The sequence below is a fragment of the Hemiscyllium ocellatum genome, chromosome 19 (genome assembly GCF_020745735.1).
Source record: "Hemiscyllium ocellatum isolate sHemOce1 chromosome 19, sHemOce1.pat.X.cur, whole genome shotgun sequence".
Classification (NCBI taxonomy): domain Eukaryota; kingdom Metazoa; phylum Chordata; class Chondrichthyes; order Orectolobiformes; family Hemiscylliidae; genus Hemiscyllium; species Hemiscyllium ocellatum.
Genome location: NC_083419.1, coordinates 43,079,449 through 43,095,764, shown reverse-complemented (window position 1 = coordinate 43,095,764; position 16,316 = coordinate 43,079,449). Strand labels below are relative to the sequence as shown.

The 16,316-nt window shown below is 44.5% G+C and overlaps 1 protein-coding gene across 1 annotated transcript in view; it reads left to right on the top strand.

Moving 5' to 3' along the window:
• agk (acylglycerol kinase) overlaps positions 1 to 16,316 on the top strand; it is a 46,668-nt gene that overhangs the window by 14,064 nt on the left and 16,288 nt on the right. Inside the window, exons 6-10 of the mRNA XM_060839411.1 lie at positions 2,853 to 2,885; positions 3,294 to 3,388; positions 4,757 to 4,826; positions 10,770 to 10,849; positions 12,823 to 12,880. Coding sequence (XP_060695394.1) covers positions 2,853 to 2,885; positions 3,294 to 3,388; positions 4,757 to 4,826; positions 10,770 to 10,849; positions 12,823 to 12,880 — 336 coding nt within the window. The remainder of the gene's footprint in view (positions 1 to 2,852; positions 2,886 to 3,293; positions 3,389 to 4,756; positions 4,827 to 10,769; positions 10,850 to 12,822; positions 12,881 to 16,316) is intronic.

Here is a 16,316-nt window from a genome sequence, read left to right as displayed (position 1 = left end):
TGAGACTCATGACAGTTGAGCTGGGTGGAGTAGCTCCAGGAAGTGAGGCTGGGGAGATCTGGTGCAAACTCCTGTTTTGGTTGGAAAAGGGTCTTTGTATTATTGGCTGTGCTAAGGGTTGATACATTTCTTTGAACAGGTCAAGGATAGCTTACAAACCATATTCTGTGTGTGCCAGGATAGCACAGTCATCTCATATTGAAGGTCTGTCATACTTGTGTGCTTGACATTCATTTTCATTTTCAGCCTTTGTAGGTTGAGAAGCTCCCTGTTAAATCTGTACTTGGTTTCGACTCTGAGTAGGAATCTGTCCTTGACGTGACAGATATGGCCACTAGAAAGATGCTCAGAAAGCCTACTTCAAGAAGAAAGGCTTTGACTTCAACAGTTAGAAAGATTGGTCCAGTGCATTATCACATTAAGGCCTATTTCTCTGAGTCTGTTTTGCAGCAAGGCAGATGACAAAGCTAAAGAAGCAAATGCAAGTAGAGAACTCAAGGATGTATACAATTTCACGAAGATCAGTGACTGACTGCCAATGAGGAATGTTTTTCTCTCTGTGCTGTTTCTCCTGTCTCTTGCCTACTTCTTCTGCCTTGCACTGACTGCACCCCCATCCCTTACAGCCTCTCTCTCCTGCTGTCATCTTTTTCTCCCACTGTCACCTTTCGTCACTCCTTCACTCTCTCTACTCTTCAGACTCTGTGGCAAGTATCATCTTTGTCAGACTGCTAAAAGAGTACTGTCAACTACACATAATTAGGTATTACACCCAGGGCTTGTGGAGTTGAACATTTGCTTTGATAAGAATGTTGTTTGGTCCTGTCTTTCTTTCCCCTGACACTTTTTGCTCAGGTTCTCCTCCTTTACTTAGAATTGACAAGAAGTTACTATTCAAGGTGCAGCAGTTGTGATTCAGTATCAGAACTGATAGATTGGAGGAAGGAATGAATCAAATCTGGAGTATCTATAAGTTTGTTATGGAGTCATAGAGTTGTACAGCTTGGAAACAGCCCTTTGGTCCAACTCCTCCATGATGACCAGATATCCTAAATAAATCTAGTTCCATTGCCAGCATTTGGCCCATATCTCTCTAAATCCTTCCTATTCATGGACACATCCAGATGCCTTTTAAATGTTATAATTGTACCAGCCTCCACCACTTCCTCTAGCAGCTCGTTCCATACACACACTATCCTCTGTGTGAAAAAGTTGCCTCTTAGGTTTTTTAAATCTTTCCCCTCTCACCTTAAACCTATGCTGTCTAATTTTGGAATCTAATTTAATGTAGGTAAATGTGAGGTACTGCATTTTCGAAAGGCAATTCAGAGCAGGATTTATATACTTAATGCTAGGGTTCTGCAGAGTGTTGCTCAACAAAGAGACCTTGAAGTGCACGTTCATTGTTCCCTGAAAGTGGAGTCGAAGTAGATGGGGTAGAAAAGAATGCATTTGATATGATTGCCTTTAATTGTCGGAGCATTGAGTATAGGAGTGGGAGGTCATGTTGCAGCTGTACAGGAAGTTTGTTGAGGCCATTTTGGAATATTGTGTGCAATTCTGGTCTCCCTGCTCTTGGAAGAATGTTGTGAAATTTGAAAGGGTTCAGAAGAGCCTTACAAGGCTATTGCCAGGGCTGAAGGGCCTGAGCTACAGAGAGAGGCTGAATAGGTTGGGGCTATTCTTCCTGGAGAGTCGGAGGCTGAGGGGTGATCTTATAGAGGTTTATAAAATCATGAGGGGTATAGACAAAGTCTTTTCCCCAGGGTAGGGGAGTCCAAAACTAAAGGGCGTAGTTTTAAGGTGAGCGGTGATAGATTTAAAAGAAATCTTAGGGGCAACATTTTCATGCAGTGGGTGGGGTGTATATGGAATGAGTTGCCAGAAGAAGTGGTGAAGGCTAGTACAATTACAATATTTTTTAAAAATCTGGATGGGAATATGAATAGGAAAGATTTAGAGGGATATTGGCCAAGTGCTGGAAAATAGGACTAGACTAATTTAGGATATATGGTCTGTATAAGCGAGTTGGACTGAAGCGTCTGTTTCCATGCTGTACATCTCTATGCCTCCTATATTCATATCCAAATGATTATATAAAAGACAGGTGGACCCAGCACCAATATTTGCGGCACATCACTGGTCATTGGCCTCCCGTCCGTAAAACAACCCCCACCTTCACCCTCTGTCTCCTACTTTCGAGCCAATTTTGTATCAAATTGAATGCTCTGCTGAAATCGTATATGGGCAATGTCTACTGCTCTGCCTTCAAGAATCTTTTTTGTCTCTTCTTCAAAAAAACTCAACCAAGTTAGTATGACATGATATCTCATGCGCCCAAGACAAATGACTAATTGGCATTCCTTCATAGCGCCTTTTATTATTAGTGATTATTTCAAACATTCTATTTCTTTGCGTTCATTGAAAATTGTTCATTATAAATACAAGTGCCAAAAAAATGTTTCAGCCTGCTAGACTGGCCTTTGGCTCTTTTCCGTGGAACTGACCTCCTTCACGAAATACTTATGACTGGATAAATACTTGAAGCTCAGACACAGCTGATGTTTGCTGCCACTGATTCATATAATATAACAAAAATTGGTGTTTTGCAAAAATTGAATCTGTATGTAATAGAACAGGGTCTAATCTTGTAAAACACTTTTATGCAAGTGCCAAATATGCATGTATGTAATGATGCTTGCATGCCAATATCGAACTCTTGCACGTGTTACATCAACTGACATACTGAATTTTATTAAGTAACCTGAAATCTGTTGGAGGACAACAAACACTTTGCTGTAGAGGTACTGATGCTGGATGGTGCTTTCACCATTTTCTCTTTAAACATTTAGGTAATAACTGGACTTCTTCGTCGAGAGGATGAGGTAAGCATTTAATATCGCGGTTCATTATTAAGACTCAATGTGTACTGGTGCAAATACATAGAATAAGAATTATAATTATTCTTGAGCCAAGGCTCGTGTAAAAGCAGGGAAGACAGTCACAATTCCAAAGACAACCAATTTGTAGAAAGTATCTGTTTTTAAAACTACTTACTCACATCTTTTTAAACATAGCGACATGTTGATATTTTAGCTGTTGAGATGATGAGCCTGATTAGAAGGTCATTTTCCATTTTCAGGAGTGCAATATTGGATTTGAGGAGATAAAATAATTAGTCAGCAATAATCTTTCTCATTTGACCACTGATTGCTTAAGAAAACACTCACTGTTTCGAGTTTTCTGGAGAGAAAAATATGTTTATATATTTGCTGTGCTTCCATTCTTCTTAGGCTGTCTTTAGCAGGATCCCCATAGGATTTATTCCATTGGGAAAGATGAACTCCTTGAGCCAGTCACTGTATTCTACCAACAAAGAACAGGCCAGGTAAAATACAACTAAAGTTTTGAGTTACTGTAACAAGGAAATACAGATTATGGGACATGGTTAGACATTGTAAGAAGCTAATACATTCTAAGCTTTGTGTCCAGTTGTGTGTAAAGTGATTGTGAATCAGCTTTCCTCTTGGTTTCCTGTGGGCAGCATTCCATTTTGCTCCTGATCACTAATGTTAGAATTATTAACGTGTTGCTAAATGTTAATGCTGTGTTTTATTATGTTTAATGGAAAAGGGGAGAGATCATGTCCACCCTTACAATTTCACATTTTCAGCTAGTGAAGTCAGGATATGTCGCATTCTTCTGTTACCCTCATTCCACTTAGCCAGCTGAGGATTGCAAGTTAATGTAGGTCTTTCCGCAGTTGTGTTCTTCCTTAATCTCGCCCTATAGAAAATTGTGCTATGGAAAACTGCTCTAGAAAATCACACTGTAGATGATTGCTAATAAAACAATCGCTGTACCCATTCAGTACAAAGTTTGCATTATACAAAGTTCACAATTTGTCAATCACGTTATAGCCAATTTGTGCTGATGAAATATGCGTTATAGCAGAACTACCTGTGTGTAGAAAATCCATTTGACGGTATTGCAGGTAATTCATAAAATAATCACTTCCTTCTAATTATCCCCCTTCTCATGAAGACATGGACTCATGATTTGAATTCATGGATACCACCGTTTCTCCAGTTTCTCATCATATGTGAGCTAGATACCTTTTGAAAACTTACTAAGATGTGAGCAGTATCATTTTTACCTGATGCCCATACCACTATCAGGGGTTAGGTAGCAATCTGAAGGTGGTACTCGTGGTTAATTTATTTTCTTTTGTCATCTCCCTTTCTGCTCCCTTCTTAGCCACAAAAGCCAATTACAAACCATTCCCATCATCCAGCTGGCTAAGTATAGTTAAGAGTTTAAGTCTGGTTCATTTTTTGTGCTGCTGACATCCTTGGCTTGATGGTGAAGTTGTCTTTTTCACCAACTCTTGGGAAAGATCAGCTCACTGCATGCCTCAGCAGGTAGTCTAGTGGAGAGTGACAGACCAGGGAGTAGCTTTATCAGGTCTCATTTTTTAAAATTTTCCAATGATTGCTGCAGTGACAAACATCCTAGGGCCAAGTGACCTCCTTCTGCACTATAATAATTCTGTGATTCTTGACTCATGTGGCATTGTTTTAACCTGATGGTGCAGCAAGCAAATACTCCATCAGGGAACTTCACAACTATTTATATCTTCAGCCTTTTGGGCAAGTCCTTTTGTATTTTGTGATGTTTAAAATTGCCTTTTAATTGATGCAGTGAGCTCCAGCCTTCTCTGTATCTTGATCACATTTTTCACTGCTCTTTGTTGCAGGCACATTTTAAATGCCACACTTGCTATCGTGAAAGGAGAGACCATTCCCTTGGATGTACTGGAAATAAAGGTAAAAATATTTCCCAGTAATTCTCATACTTCTGCAATCTTACAGAATAAGTTCCAATAGCTATTATTACTCAGGAATTTTTCTCTCTTTAAGAAAATTAAATAAAAATGCACTAACAGGTCTCTTCTGACATTGTGAATGGGTAAACCAGGATCTGGGGTAGTAGTTACTGTTATCTTGCTTCAAGTGTTGCTATCTTACAGTAAACGTAGTGAACAAATCTAATGTGACTGCTTTGAAGTAAAAATATTATAGAGCTTATTGCTAGATGAAAATACAAGGGATACAGAAATAATTCCAATATTTTTTATTCACCATTTTTCATAGTGTATAATTAACTGTTCTTCCTTCCTGAAAATCTCTAATTTTCATTACCAGTTCTTTGCATTTTAATGTTTTTCTTCTACCTTTCATGATGGATTTCAGGTACATTGTGTTTAATGTACAATTCCTGCATCCTGAAATTGGCATTTTTCACTTTATTACGCATAAGGTTAAACCATTTCTTTTTCTCTATCTTTCCTTGATGATTTGTGTTTGTCAAATAATATTTCTCCCACTGTCTTTACTTATCCACATGCCAAGTGGTCCAAGCCTTACTGACTGATTCGTTCTATTGACAGAGTCTGTAGTTGGCAAATGTGTGTGGGATATCATGCTGTGGTATGGTTAATAAAGTTCCACAGGTGTGGTTACAATCTCAACTTCTGACTTGTTTGGTCATAAAACCAGAACTAGGAGACATAGTTTCAAAAGAAGGGGAAGCAGATTTAGTACTAAGTTGAGGAAAGACTTTTTCACACAGAGGGTTGCCAATCTGTGGAATTTCCTGCCCAGTAAAGCAGTTGAGGCTACCTTGTTGAATCTTCGAGTAAAAAGTGAGGTCTGCTGATGCTGGAGATCAGAGCTGAAAATGTGTTGCTGGTTAAAGCACAGCAGGTCAGGCAGCATCCAAGGGACAGGAAATTCGACGTTTCGGGCTAAAGCCCTTCATCAGGAATGAGGAGAGTGTGTCCAGCAGACTAAGATAAAAGGTAGGGAGGAGGGACTTGGGGGAGGGGCATTGGAGATGTGATAGGTGGAAGGAGGTCAAGGTGAGGGTGATAGGCCGGAGTGGGGTGGGGGCGGAGAGGTCAGGAAGAAGATTGCAGGTTAGGAGGGCGGTGCTGAGTTCGAGGGAATCGACTGAGACAAGGTGGGGGGAGGGGAAATGAGGAAACTGGAGAAATCTGAGTTCATCCCTTGTGGTTGGAGGGTTCCCAGGCGGAAGATGAAGCACTCTTCCTCCAGCCGTCGTGTTGTTATGTTCTGGCGATGGAGGAGTCCAAGGACCTGCATGTCCTTGGTGGAGTGGGAGGGAGAGTTAAAGTGTTGAGCCACGAGGTGGTTGGGGTTGGTTGGTCAGGGCGTCCCAGAGGTGTTCTCTGAAGCGTTCCGCAAGTAGGCGGCCCGTCTCCCCAATATAGAGGAGGTCACATCGGGTGCAGCGAATGCAATAGATGATGTGTGTGGAGGTGCAGGTGAATTTGTGGCGGATATGGAAGGATCCCTTGGGGCCTTGGAGGGAGGTAAGGGAGGAGGTGTGGGCGCAAGTTTTGCATTTCCTGCGGTTGCAGGGGAAGGTGCCGGGAGTGGAGGTTGGGTTGGTGGGGGGTGTGGACCTGACGAGGGAGTCACGAAGGGAGTGGTCTTTGCGGAACGCTGATAGGGGAGGGGAGGGAAATATATCCCTGGTGGTGGGGTCCGTTTGGAGGTGGCGGAAATGACGGCAGATGATACGCTGTATACGGAGGTTGGTGGGGTGGTAGGTGAGAACTAGTGGGGTTCTGTCCTGGTGGCAGTTGGAGGGGCAGGACTCAAGGGCGGAGGAGCGGAAAGTGGAGGAGATGCGGTGGCGGGCATCGTCGATCATGTCTGGGGGGAATCTGCGGTCCTTGAAGAAGGAGGCCATCTGGGCTGTACGGTATTGGAACTGGTCCTCATGGGAGCAGATGCGGCGGAGACGAAGGAATTGGGAATATGGGATGGAGTTTTTACAGGGGGTAGGGTGGGAGGAGGTGTAGTCTAGGTAGCTGTGGGAGTCAGTCGGTTTATTGTAGATGTCTGTGTTGATTCGGTCGCCCGAGATAGAAATGGAAAGGTCTAGGAAGGGGAGGGAGGAGTCTGAGACAGTCCAGGTGAATTTGAGGTCGGGATGGAAGGTGTTGGTAAAGTTGATGAACTGTTCAACCTCCTCGTGGGAGCACGAGGCAGCGCCGATACAGTCATCGATGTAGCGGAGGAAAAGGTGGGGTGTGGTGCCAGTGTAGTTGCGGAAGATGGACTGTTCCACATATCCTACGAAGAGACAGGCATAGCTGGGGCCCATGCAGGTGCCCATGGCATCTCCTTTAGTTTGGAGGAAGTGGGAGAATTGGAAAGAGAAGTTGTTCATGGTTTTGGAGGAAGTGGGAGGATTGCCCTTAGTCCAAGAACTCCCCACCTACGTTCGGGACACCACCCATGCCCTCCACCTCCTCCATGATTTTCGCTTCCCCGGTCCCCAGCGCCTTATCTTCACGATGGACATCCAGTCCCTGTACACCTCCATTCCCCCATCACGAAGGACTCAAAACCATCCGCTTCTTCCTTTCCTGCCGCACCAACCAGTACCCTTCCACTGACACCCTCCTTTGACTGACTGAACTGGTCCTCACCCTGAACAACTTTTCTTTCCAATCCTCCCACTTCCTCCAAACTAAAGGAGTTGCCATGGGCACCCGCATGGGCCCCAGCTATGCCCGTCTCTTCGTAGGATATGTGGAACAGTCCATCTTCCGCAACTACGCTGGCACCACCCCCCACCTTTTCCTCCGCTACATCGATGACTGTATCGGCGCTGCCTCGTGCTCCCACGAGGAGGTTGAACAGTTCATCAACTTTACCAACACCTTCCATCCCGACCTCAGATTCACCTGGACTGTCTCAGACTCCTCCCTCCCCTTCCTAGACCTTTCCATTTCTATCTCGGGCGACCGAATCAACACAGACATCTACTATAAACCGACTGACTCCCACAGCTACCTAGACTACACCTCCTCCCACCCTACCCCCTGTAAAAACGCCATCCCATATTCCCAATTCCTTCGTCTCCGCCGCATCTGCTCCCAGGAGGACCAGTTCCAATACCGTACAGCCCAGATGGCCTCCTTCTTCAAGGACCGCAGATTCCCCCAAGACGTGATCGACGATGCCCTCCACCCCATCTCCTCCACTTCCCGCTCCTCCGCCCTTGAGCCCCGCTGCTCCAACTGCCACCAGGACAGAACCCCACTGGTTCTCACCAACCTCCGTATACAGCATATCATCCGCCGTCATTTCCGCCACCTCCAAACGGACCCCACCACCAGGGATATATTTCCCTCCCCTCCCCTATCAGCATTCCACAAAGACCACTCCCTTCGTGACTCCCTCGTTAGGTCCACAACCCCACCAACCCAACCTCCACTCCCGGCACCTTCCCCTGCAACCGCAGGAAATGCAAAACTTGCGCCCACACCTCCTCCCTTTCCTCCCTCCAAGGCCCCAAGGGATCCTTCCATATCCGCCACAAATTCACCTGCACCTCCACACACATCATCTATTGCATTCGCTGCACCCGATGTGGCCTCCTCTATATTGGGGAGACGGGCCGCCTACTTGCGGAACGCTTCAGAGAACACCTCTGGGACGCCCGGACCAACCACCCCGTGGCTCAACACTTTAACTCTCCCTCCCACTCCACCAAGGACATGCAGGTCCTTGGATTCCTCCAGAACATAACAACACGACGGTTGGAGAAAGAGCGCCTCATCTTCCGCCTGGGAACCCTCCAACCAGAAGGGATGAACTCAGATTTCTCCAGTTTCCTCATTTCCCCTCCCCCCACCTTGTCTCAGTCGATTCCCTCGAACTCAGCACCACCCTCCTAATCTGCAATTTTCTTCCTGACCTCTCCGCCCCCACCCCACTCCAGCCTATCACCCTCACCTTGACCTCCTTCCACCTATCACATCTCCATCGTCTCTCCCCCAAATCCCTCCTCCCTACCTTTTATCTTAGCCTGCTGGACACACTTTCCTCATTCCTGATGAAGGGCTTTAGCCCGAAACGTCGAATTTCCTGTCCCTTGGATGCTGCCTGACCTGCTGTGCTTTAACCTGCAACACATTTTCAGCTACCTTGTTGAATGTTTGTTTGTTTTTAAGACAAAGATAGATTTTTGAATAATCAAGGAATTAAGGGTTATGGTGAGCGAGTGGGTAAGTGGTGCTGAATCCACAAGAAGATCAGTCAAGATCTTATTGAATGGCGGAGCAGGCTTGATGGGCAGACGGCCTACTCCTCCTATTTTTACGTTCTTATGTTCACAGTACTCCTCTACAACAAATCTTGCAGCTTCGCTCATTCTTCTCTCTCCAGCCTTCTCTCCTTCCTTTTCAATCTTCTTTGCTCTATTCCTCACCCCATCTTCTAATTACCCCTTAATTTAATTTATCTTCCCTTCTCCCCTCACTCATTTCTTCTTCTCTCCCTTTCCCCACTCTCCCCCTTTTCCTTCCAACCCCTCACTTTTCCCCCCTCCCCTTACTTCACTGCTACCCTGCACTTTCATAGAACTTCATTGAATCCCTGTGGAAACAAGCCATTTAGCCCAACAAGTCCATACCAACCCTCTGAAGAGTAACCCATCCAGACCTATTCCCCTTGGGGTGGCACGGTGGCTCAGTGGTTTGCACTGCTGCCTCACAGCACCAGGGAACCGGGTTCGATTCCCACCTCAGGCAACTGTCTGTGTGGAGTTTGCACATTCACCCTATGTCTGTGTGGGTTTGCTCTCAGCGTTCTGGTTTCCTCCCACAATCCAAAGATGTGCAGATCAGGTTAAGTGGCCATGCTAAATTGTCTGTGGTGTTAGGTGTGTTCGTCAGGGATAATTATAAGGGTGGGTTACTTTTCAGAGGGTTGCTGTGGACTTGTTGGGCCGAAGGGCCTGTTTCCATACTGGAGATAGTCTAATCTACCCTATATTTACTCCTGACCAATGCGCCTAAATTACACATCCCTGAATTCTATAGGCAATTTAGCACAGCCAGTTCACCTAACCTGCTCATCGTTAGACTGTGGGAGGAAACTGGAGCACCCAAAGGAAACCCACACAGACACTGGGAGAATATACAAACTCCATACAGACAGTCCCCCAAGGCTAGAATTGAATCTGGATCCCTGGTGCAATGAAAAATTAGCTGTTGGACGGGGTTGGGGCAGTACTAACTACTGAGCCACCATGCTGCCCCATTTGCAATCAGCTTTTCTCCCTCTTGCACCCTTGTCTCTCCTTTCCGACATCCTCCTCTCCCTAGCACTCTTTTCTCCATCTCTATCCTCCCTTTCCTCTCACTCATCTCCCCTTCACTCTCCTCACACATTCTCTTCAAACCCTCTCTCCCTCTTTCCTCTCTACCCTCCTCTCTCTCCCCCCTCTCCCTCCCCCCCTCTTCCTGTCTATCCTCTCTCCCCTCTCTGTTTATGCCGTCACTCTCCTCTGCTCTCCACCCTTCTCGCTTTCTCCTAGTGCTGGCTTTCTCCTCCCTCACAATCACCTTACAGAAAGCTTGGATGACTCATACAAATTAAAGTTAGAAGATAAGTTTGAACATGTTAACAGGCATGATGAAGCAATATCTTAGAAAGTATATATTGCCAGAAGTGCAAATTAAATGTAACAATGCTTCCATAATAAACTATCAAAGCCCTCTTTCATTGTTGCAACTTTTAACATGACAATATAAAGAGCACAATAGTTTTACGGGTGAGCAGCCACTGTCCTGAATTTTTGGGAGCATTTCATTTTGTTTTGAGGGACTTTGTTGCAAAGTTGTGCAATTCAGGTTCCGAAGCTAATTTTTCCGATTGTATTTTCAGGGTGATAAAGACCGTCCAGTGTTTGCAGTGTCTGGGCTGCGATGGGGAGCTTACAGGGATGCATCTGTAAAACTCAGCAAGTAAGAGAAAACTGTAAGAGGTGCACAGTGGAAAATACAAGATTTGTCAGCGTATCAAAAAACCAAAGAAGTATGGATACTGGAAATCAGAAACAAAAACCGAAATTGCTGTGAAAACTCAGCAGATCTACCAGGTCCTTACTCCAACTCCGACACACCAGGCCTTGTCACCCTATGGGTTGCTACCACAACCAACCCATTGTTGGCTACTGCCAGTCCCAGTTAGCAGCTATTGATTCCCCAAGGCTGACCTTTTTCCCCTCCTGTTGTCTGTCTAGCTGTTCTCGCTGTCCATCTGGGCTCCTTCTCCTTTTTGTTTGCTCTTGCCCCTTTCCCCCCAACCCTGTCTTTGGCATATATACCAATGTTCTGCTCGCTACAATAAGTTCTAAAGAAGGGTCACTGGACCTGAAACATTACCTATGCTTGCTCTCCATAGGTGTTGCCAGATCTATTGAATTTTTCCAGCAATTTCTGTTTTTGTTTCACAGCATATACTATTACCTTAAAGCTAAGTTATTTTTTTTTTCAGATTTAGATTAGATTCCCTACAGTGTGGAAACAGGCCATTTGGCCCAACAAGTCTACACCGACTCTCTGAAGAGTAACCAACCCTGACCCATTCCCTTATCCTATATTTACCCCTGACTAATGCACCTAACACTATGGGCAATTTAGCATGATCAGTTCACCTGACCTGCACATCTTTGGATTGTGGGAGGAAATTGCAAACTCCACACAGACAGTCGCCCGAGCTGGGAATCAAACCCAGCTCCCTGGTGCTGTGAGGCAGCAGTGCTAACCACTGAGCCACTGTGCCGCAGCTCATTCTCAAGTCATTGACAAGGTGTCTGACAGACATCTGACAAATTACCCTCTTGGCTCAGTAATGTTATATTTTATGGGAGAAGTTCTTCAGTTTAAAAAAAAGTAGTTGAGATTCGATATATATGTTTACCCTATATGTTTTTTTAACACCATGATAAAATAAATTTGTATTCATTATAAAAACTTCCAGACACTCATGGCAAATTAAATTAGCTTAAGTGTGATTATATATATTTCTCTCAACAATGATTTCTTATCCCCGCCAGAAGGGCGAGGTCCAACTGGAAGAGAACCAATTCCAATATGAGTGGTGCAAGTATGTGAATATTATGTGCAAGTGGCTCATTCTCAGGTCATTGACAAGGTGCCTGGCAGACATCTGACAAATTAACTTCTTGGCTCAGCAATGTTATATTTCATGGAAGAAGAAAAATAAAAAACAAAACTTAGGAGCAAGAGTAAACCATTGGGCCTCTTGAGCCCACTGAGCCATTCAGTAAGATCATGGCTGATCCAATGGTGACTTTAGTTCCAGTTTCCTCCATGCCCCTGTCACCTCCCTGACTTTTACTTTGCTTGTCTATCAAAAGTCTGTCTAAACTCACCTTAGATTCGATTTCATAATGTAGCCTCCACTGCTTGGCGGGGAGGAGTTCTAAACAGCAGTGAATTTGTCTGTTCAGTAGGAGATGCCTTACTTTGGAATTGTGCATGTAGTTAGACCATAAGATGTAGGAACATACGTAGGCCATTCAGCCCATCAAGCCTGCTCCATCTCTCAATGAAATCATGGCTGATTTGAAAATGCTCCTTGTCTTATTCCTATAACCCTTGATTCTGTTACTGATATAAAACACTCCACCCCACCCCACTCCAGACGAAGCTTCAAAAATTAAATTAGGCCAATAAACAAATTATTCATTTTCACATTTACGAGCACAAAACAAAGCATTCATTTTCTGCATTAGAACAGTGACTACATTTCAAAAATATTTTACATTTGGCAGCGAACTTTTCTGGAGATGACATATAATACGTTTCTTTGCTTTCTTTAATACTTCCACTCTTTTTGAAGGCCACATTTCTGTTGTTCTGCCTAGTATTTCATGTGTTGACAGTGCTGCTTCAATTTTATCATTCTACAGGTATTGGTATCTTGGTCCCCTCAAAGACAAGGCATGTCATCTATTTAGTATATTGAAGGTGAGTGCTTCTTTTTAATGCAGAGATTTTGTTTCAGTTCTGCCATTGCTTGAACTTTGATATTATTGGGAGGGAACAAACTTGAGAGACCTCATTCAAATTTTACAAACTGAGCAACACTGCGCAGAAGTACTGCTTTCTTTTACAAGAGACTGGTCAGTAGCCTTGTCTCCAAACTTACAGCCTAGATCAAAAGAACTAAATGGCGTGGTGGCTCAGCATTGCTGCCTCACAGTGCCAGGGACCTGCGTTCGATTCCACTCTTGTGCAACTGTCTCTGTGGAGTTGTACGTTCTCCCTGTGTCTGCATGGTTTCCTCCCACAGTCCAAAGATGTGGAGGTTAGGTAGACTGGCCACGTTAAATTGCCCATAGTGTCCAGAGATGTGTAGCCCAGGTAGATTAGAATCATAGAGATTTACAGCATGGGTAATCCAAGATGGAGGACGGGAAAAATTTCTGGCTGTAAGAGCTGCTCCTTTTTTTGAGGTATTTTAGATGTTGGCGATGATTTGCTCGAATTCCAGGAGCAGCAATCACTGTTTTATTTGCTGTTGCTTTGTTTTGGAACTTTGGAAAAAATAAAGTCAAAACAACAGCAGTTTAGAAGGGAGAAGAGCAGACAAAGGAAACACATGGTGCAGACAGTGCAGGAGAGAGAGAGAGAGAGAGAGAACCTGCACACTTACTGCCTTTGCTGTTTTTGAATTCATGTATCGCTGGACATTGGAGTGTATCTGGGAAAATTAACAAACAGTGAAATTCACAACTAATCTTGGAGGAACTTGTTTGGGCGAAGTTCACAACACAGAATCAAATAAGTTAATTGTTGTTTTAAGTCTGTCCAAGAGAAAGGCTGCAGTAGTGGGTACAGTGGATTCTTTCTTGATTATATGTTTTTGGAGATAAGTCTCTTGATTAAACTTAAAATATAAGCCATAGTCATTAATTTAACCTGGTGCAGTGTTTTGTAGAGGAATAAGACGGTATTATTTTCTGGATCTGTAGATTGTGAAGGAGCAAAAATGGCCTTTGCAGTGATATGTACTTCTTGTCAGATGTGGGAGTTTAAAGAGAGTTTAAGGGTTACTGCGGATTATATCTGCCATAAATGCTGTTGGATGCAAATCTTATCAGATCGAGTGGATCGGTTGGAGAGACAGGTAGAAGCGATGAGGAATTTGAAACAGCTATGTTTGAACAGTATGTGATGGATGGCAGTTATAGAAAGGGAGGGAAGTTTCTGATACAGTCACATAGATGGGTTAACTCCAGGAAGGGTAAGAGAGGTAGGCAGCTAGAGCAGGAGTCTTTTGTGGATATTCCCATTTCAAACAGGTATGCTGTTTTGGTGGGGGTGGGAGGGGTGGGGGGGGTGGGTGGGAGGGGTTGGGGGGTGGGTGGGGTGGGTGGGGGTTGGGGTGGGGTGGGTGGTGGGTGGGAGGGGTTGGGGGGGTGGGTGGGGTGGGTGGGGGTTGGGGTGGGGTGGGTGGTGGGTGGGAGGGGTGGGGGGGGTGGGTGGGGGGTGGGGTGGGTGGTGGTTGGTGGGTGGGGGGGGTGTGGGACCCAGGGAGATAGTGAGGAAAGAGATCGATCTGAGACTGGTACGGCTGAGAACAAGTGAGTCAAACAGTCAGGGCAGGCAGGGACAAGGTAGGACTAATAAATTAAACTGCATTTATTTCAATGCAAGGGGCCTAACAGGGAAGGCAGATGAACTCGGGGCATGGTTAGGAACATGGTACTGGGATATCATAGCAATTACGGAAACATGACTCACGGATGGGCAGGACTGGCAGCTGAATGTTCCAGGATACAAATGCTACAGCAGGATAGAAAGGGAGGCAAAAGAGGAGGGGGAGTGGCATTTTTGATAAGGGATAGCATTACAGCTGAGCTGAGGGCAGATATTCGTGGAAATACATCCAGGGAAGTTATTTGGGAGGAACTGAGAAATAAGAAAGGGATGATCACCTTATTGGGATTGTATTGTAGACCCCCCAATAGTCAGAGGGAAATTGAGAAACAAACTTGTAAGGCGATCTCCGCTATCTGTAAGAATAATAGGGTAGTTATGGTCGGGGATTTTAACTTTCCAAACATCGACTGGGACTGCCATAGTGTTAAAGGTTTAGATGGAGAGGAATTTCTTAAGTGTGTACAAGACAATTTTCTGATTCAGTATGTGGATGTACCTACTAGAGAAGGTGCAAAACTTGAGAAATTTCTTGGGAAATAAGGCAGGGCAGGTGACTGAGGTGTCAGTGGAGGAGCACTTTGGGGCCAGTGACCATAATTCTATTAGTTTTAAAATAGTGATGGAAAAGGATAGACCAGATCTAAAAGTTGAAGTTGTAAATTGGAGAAAGGCCAATTTTGATGGTATTAGACAAGAACTTTCAAAAGCTGATTGGAGGCAGATGTTCGCAGGTAAAGGGACGGCTGGAAAATGGGAAGCCTTCAGAAATGAGATAACAAGAATCCACAGAAAGTATATTCCTGTCAGGATGAAAGGGAAGGCTGGTAGGTATAGGGAATGCTGGATGACTAAAGAAATTGAGGGTTTGGTTAAGGAAAAGAAGGAAGCATATATCAGGTATAGACAGGATAGTTCGAGTGAATCCTTAGAAGAGTATAAAGGAAGTAGGAGTATACTTAAGAGGGAAATCAGGAGGGCAAAACGGGGACATGGTATAGCTTTGGCAAATAGAATTAAGGAGAATCCAAAGGGTTTTTACAAATACATTAAGGACAAAAGGGTAACTAGGGAGAGAATAGGGCTCCTCAAAGATCAGCAAGGTGGCCTTTGTGTGGAGCCACAGAAAATGTGGGAGATACTAAATGAATATTTTGCATCAGTATTTACTGTGGAAAAGGATATGGAAGATATAGACTGTAGGGAAATAGATGGTGACATCTTGCAAAATGTCCAGATTACAAGGAGGAAGTGCTGGATGTCTTGAAACGGTTAAAGGTGAATAAATCCCCAGGACCTGGTCAAGTGTACCAGAGAACTCTGTGGGAAGCTAGAGAAGTGATTGCTGGGCCTCTTGCTGAGATATTTGTAACATCGATAGTCACAGGTGAGGTGCCGGAAGATTGGAGATTGGCAAACGTGGTGCCACTGTTTAAGAAAGGTGGTAAGGGAACTATAGACCGGTGAGCCTGACCTCGGTGGTAAGCAAGTTGTTGGAGGGAATCCTGAGGGACAGGATGTACATGTATTTGGAAATGCAAGGACTGATTCGGGATAGTCAGCATGGCTTTGTATGTGGGAAATCACACAAACTTGAGCTTTTTGATGAAGTAACAAAGAAGATTGAGAGCAGAGCAGTAGATGTGATCTATATGGACTTCAGTAAGGCGTTCAACAAGGTTCCCCATGGGAGACTGATTAGCAAGGTTAGATCTCATGGAATACAGGGAGAACTAGCCAT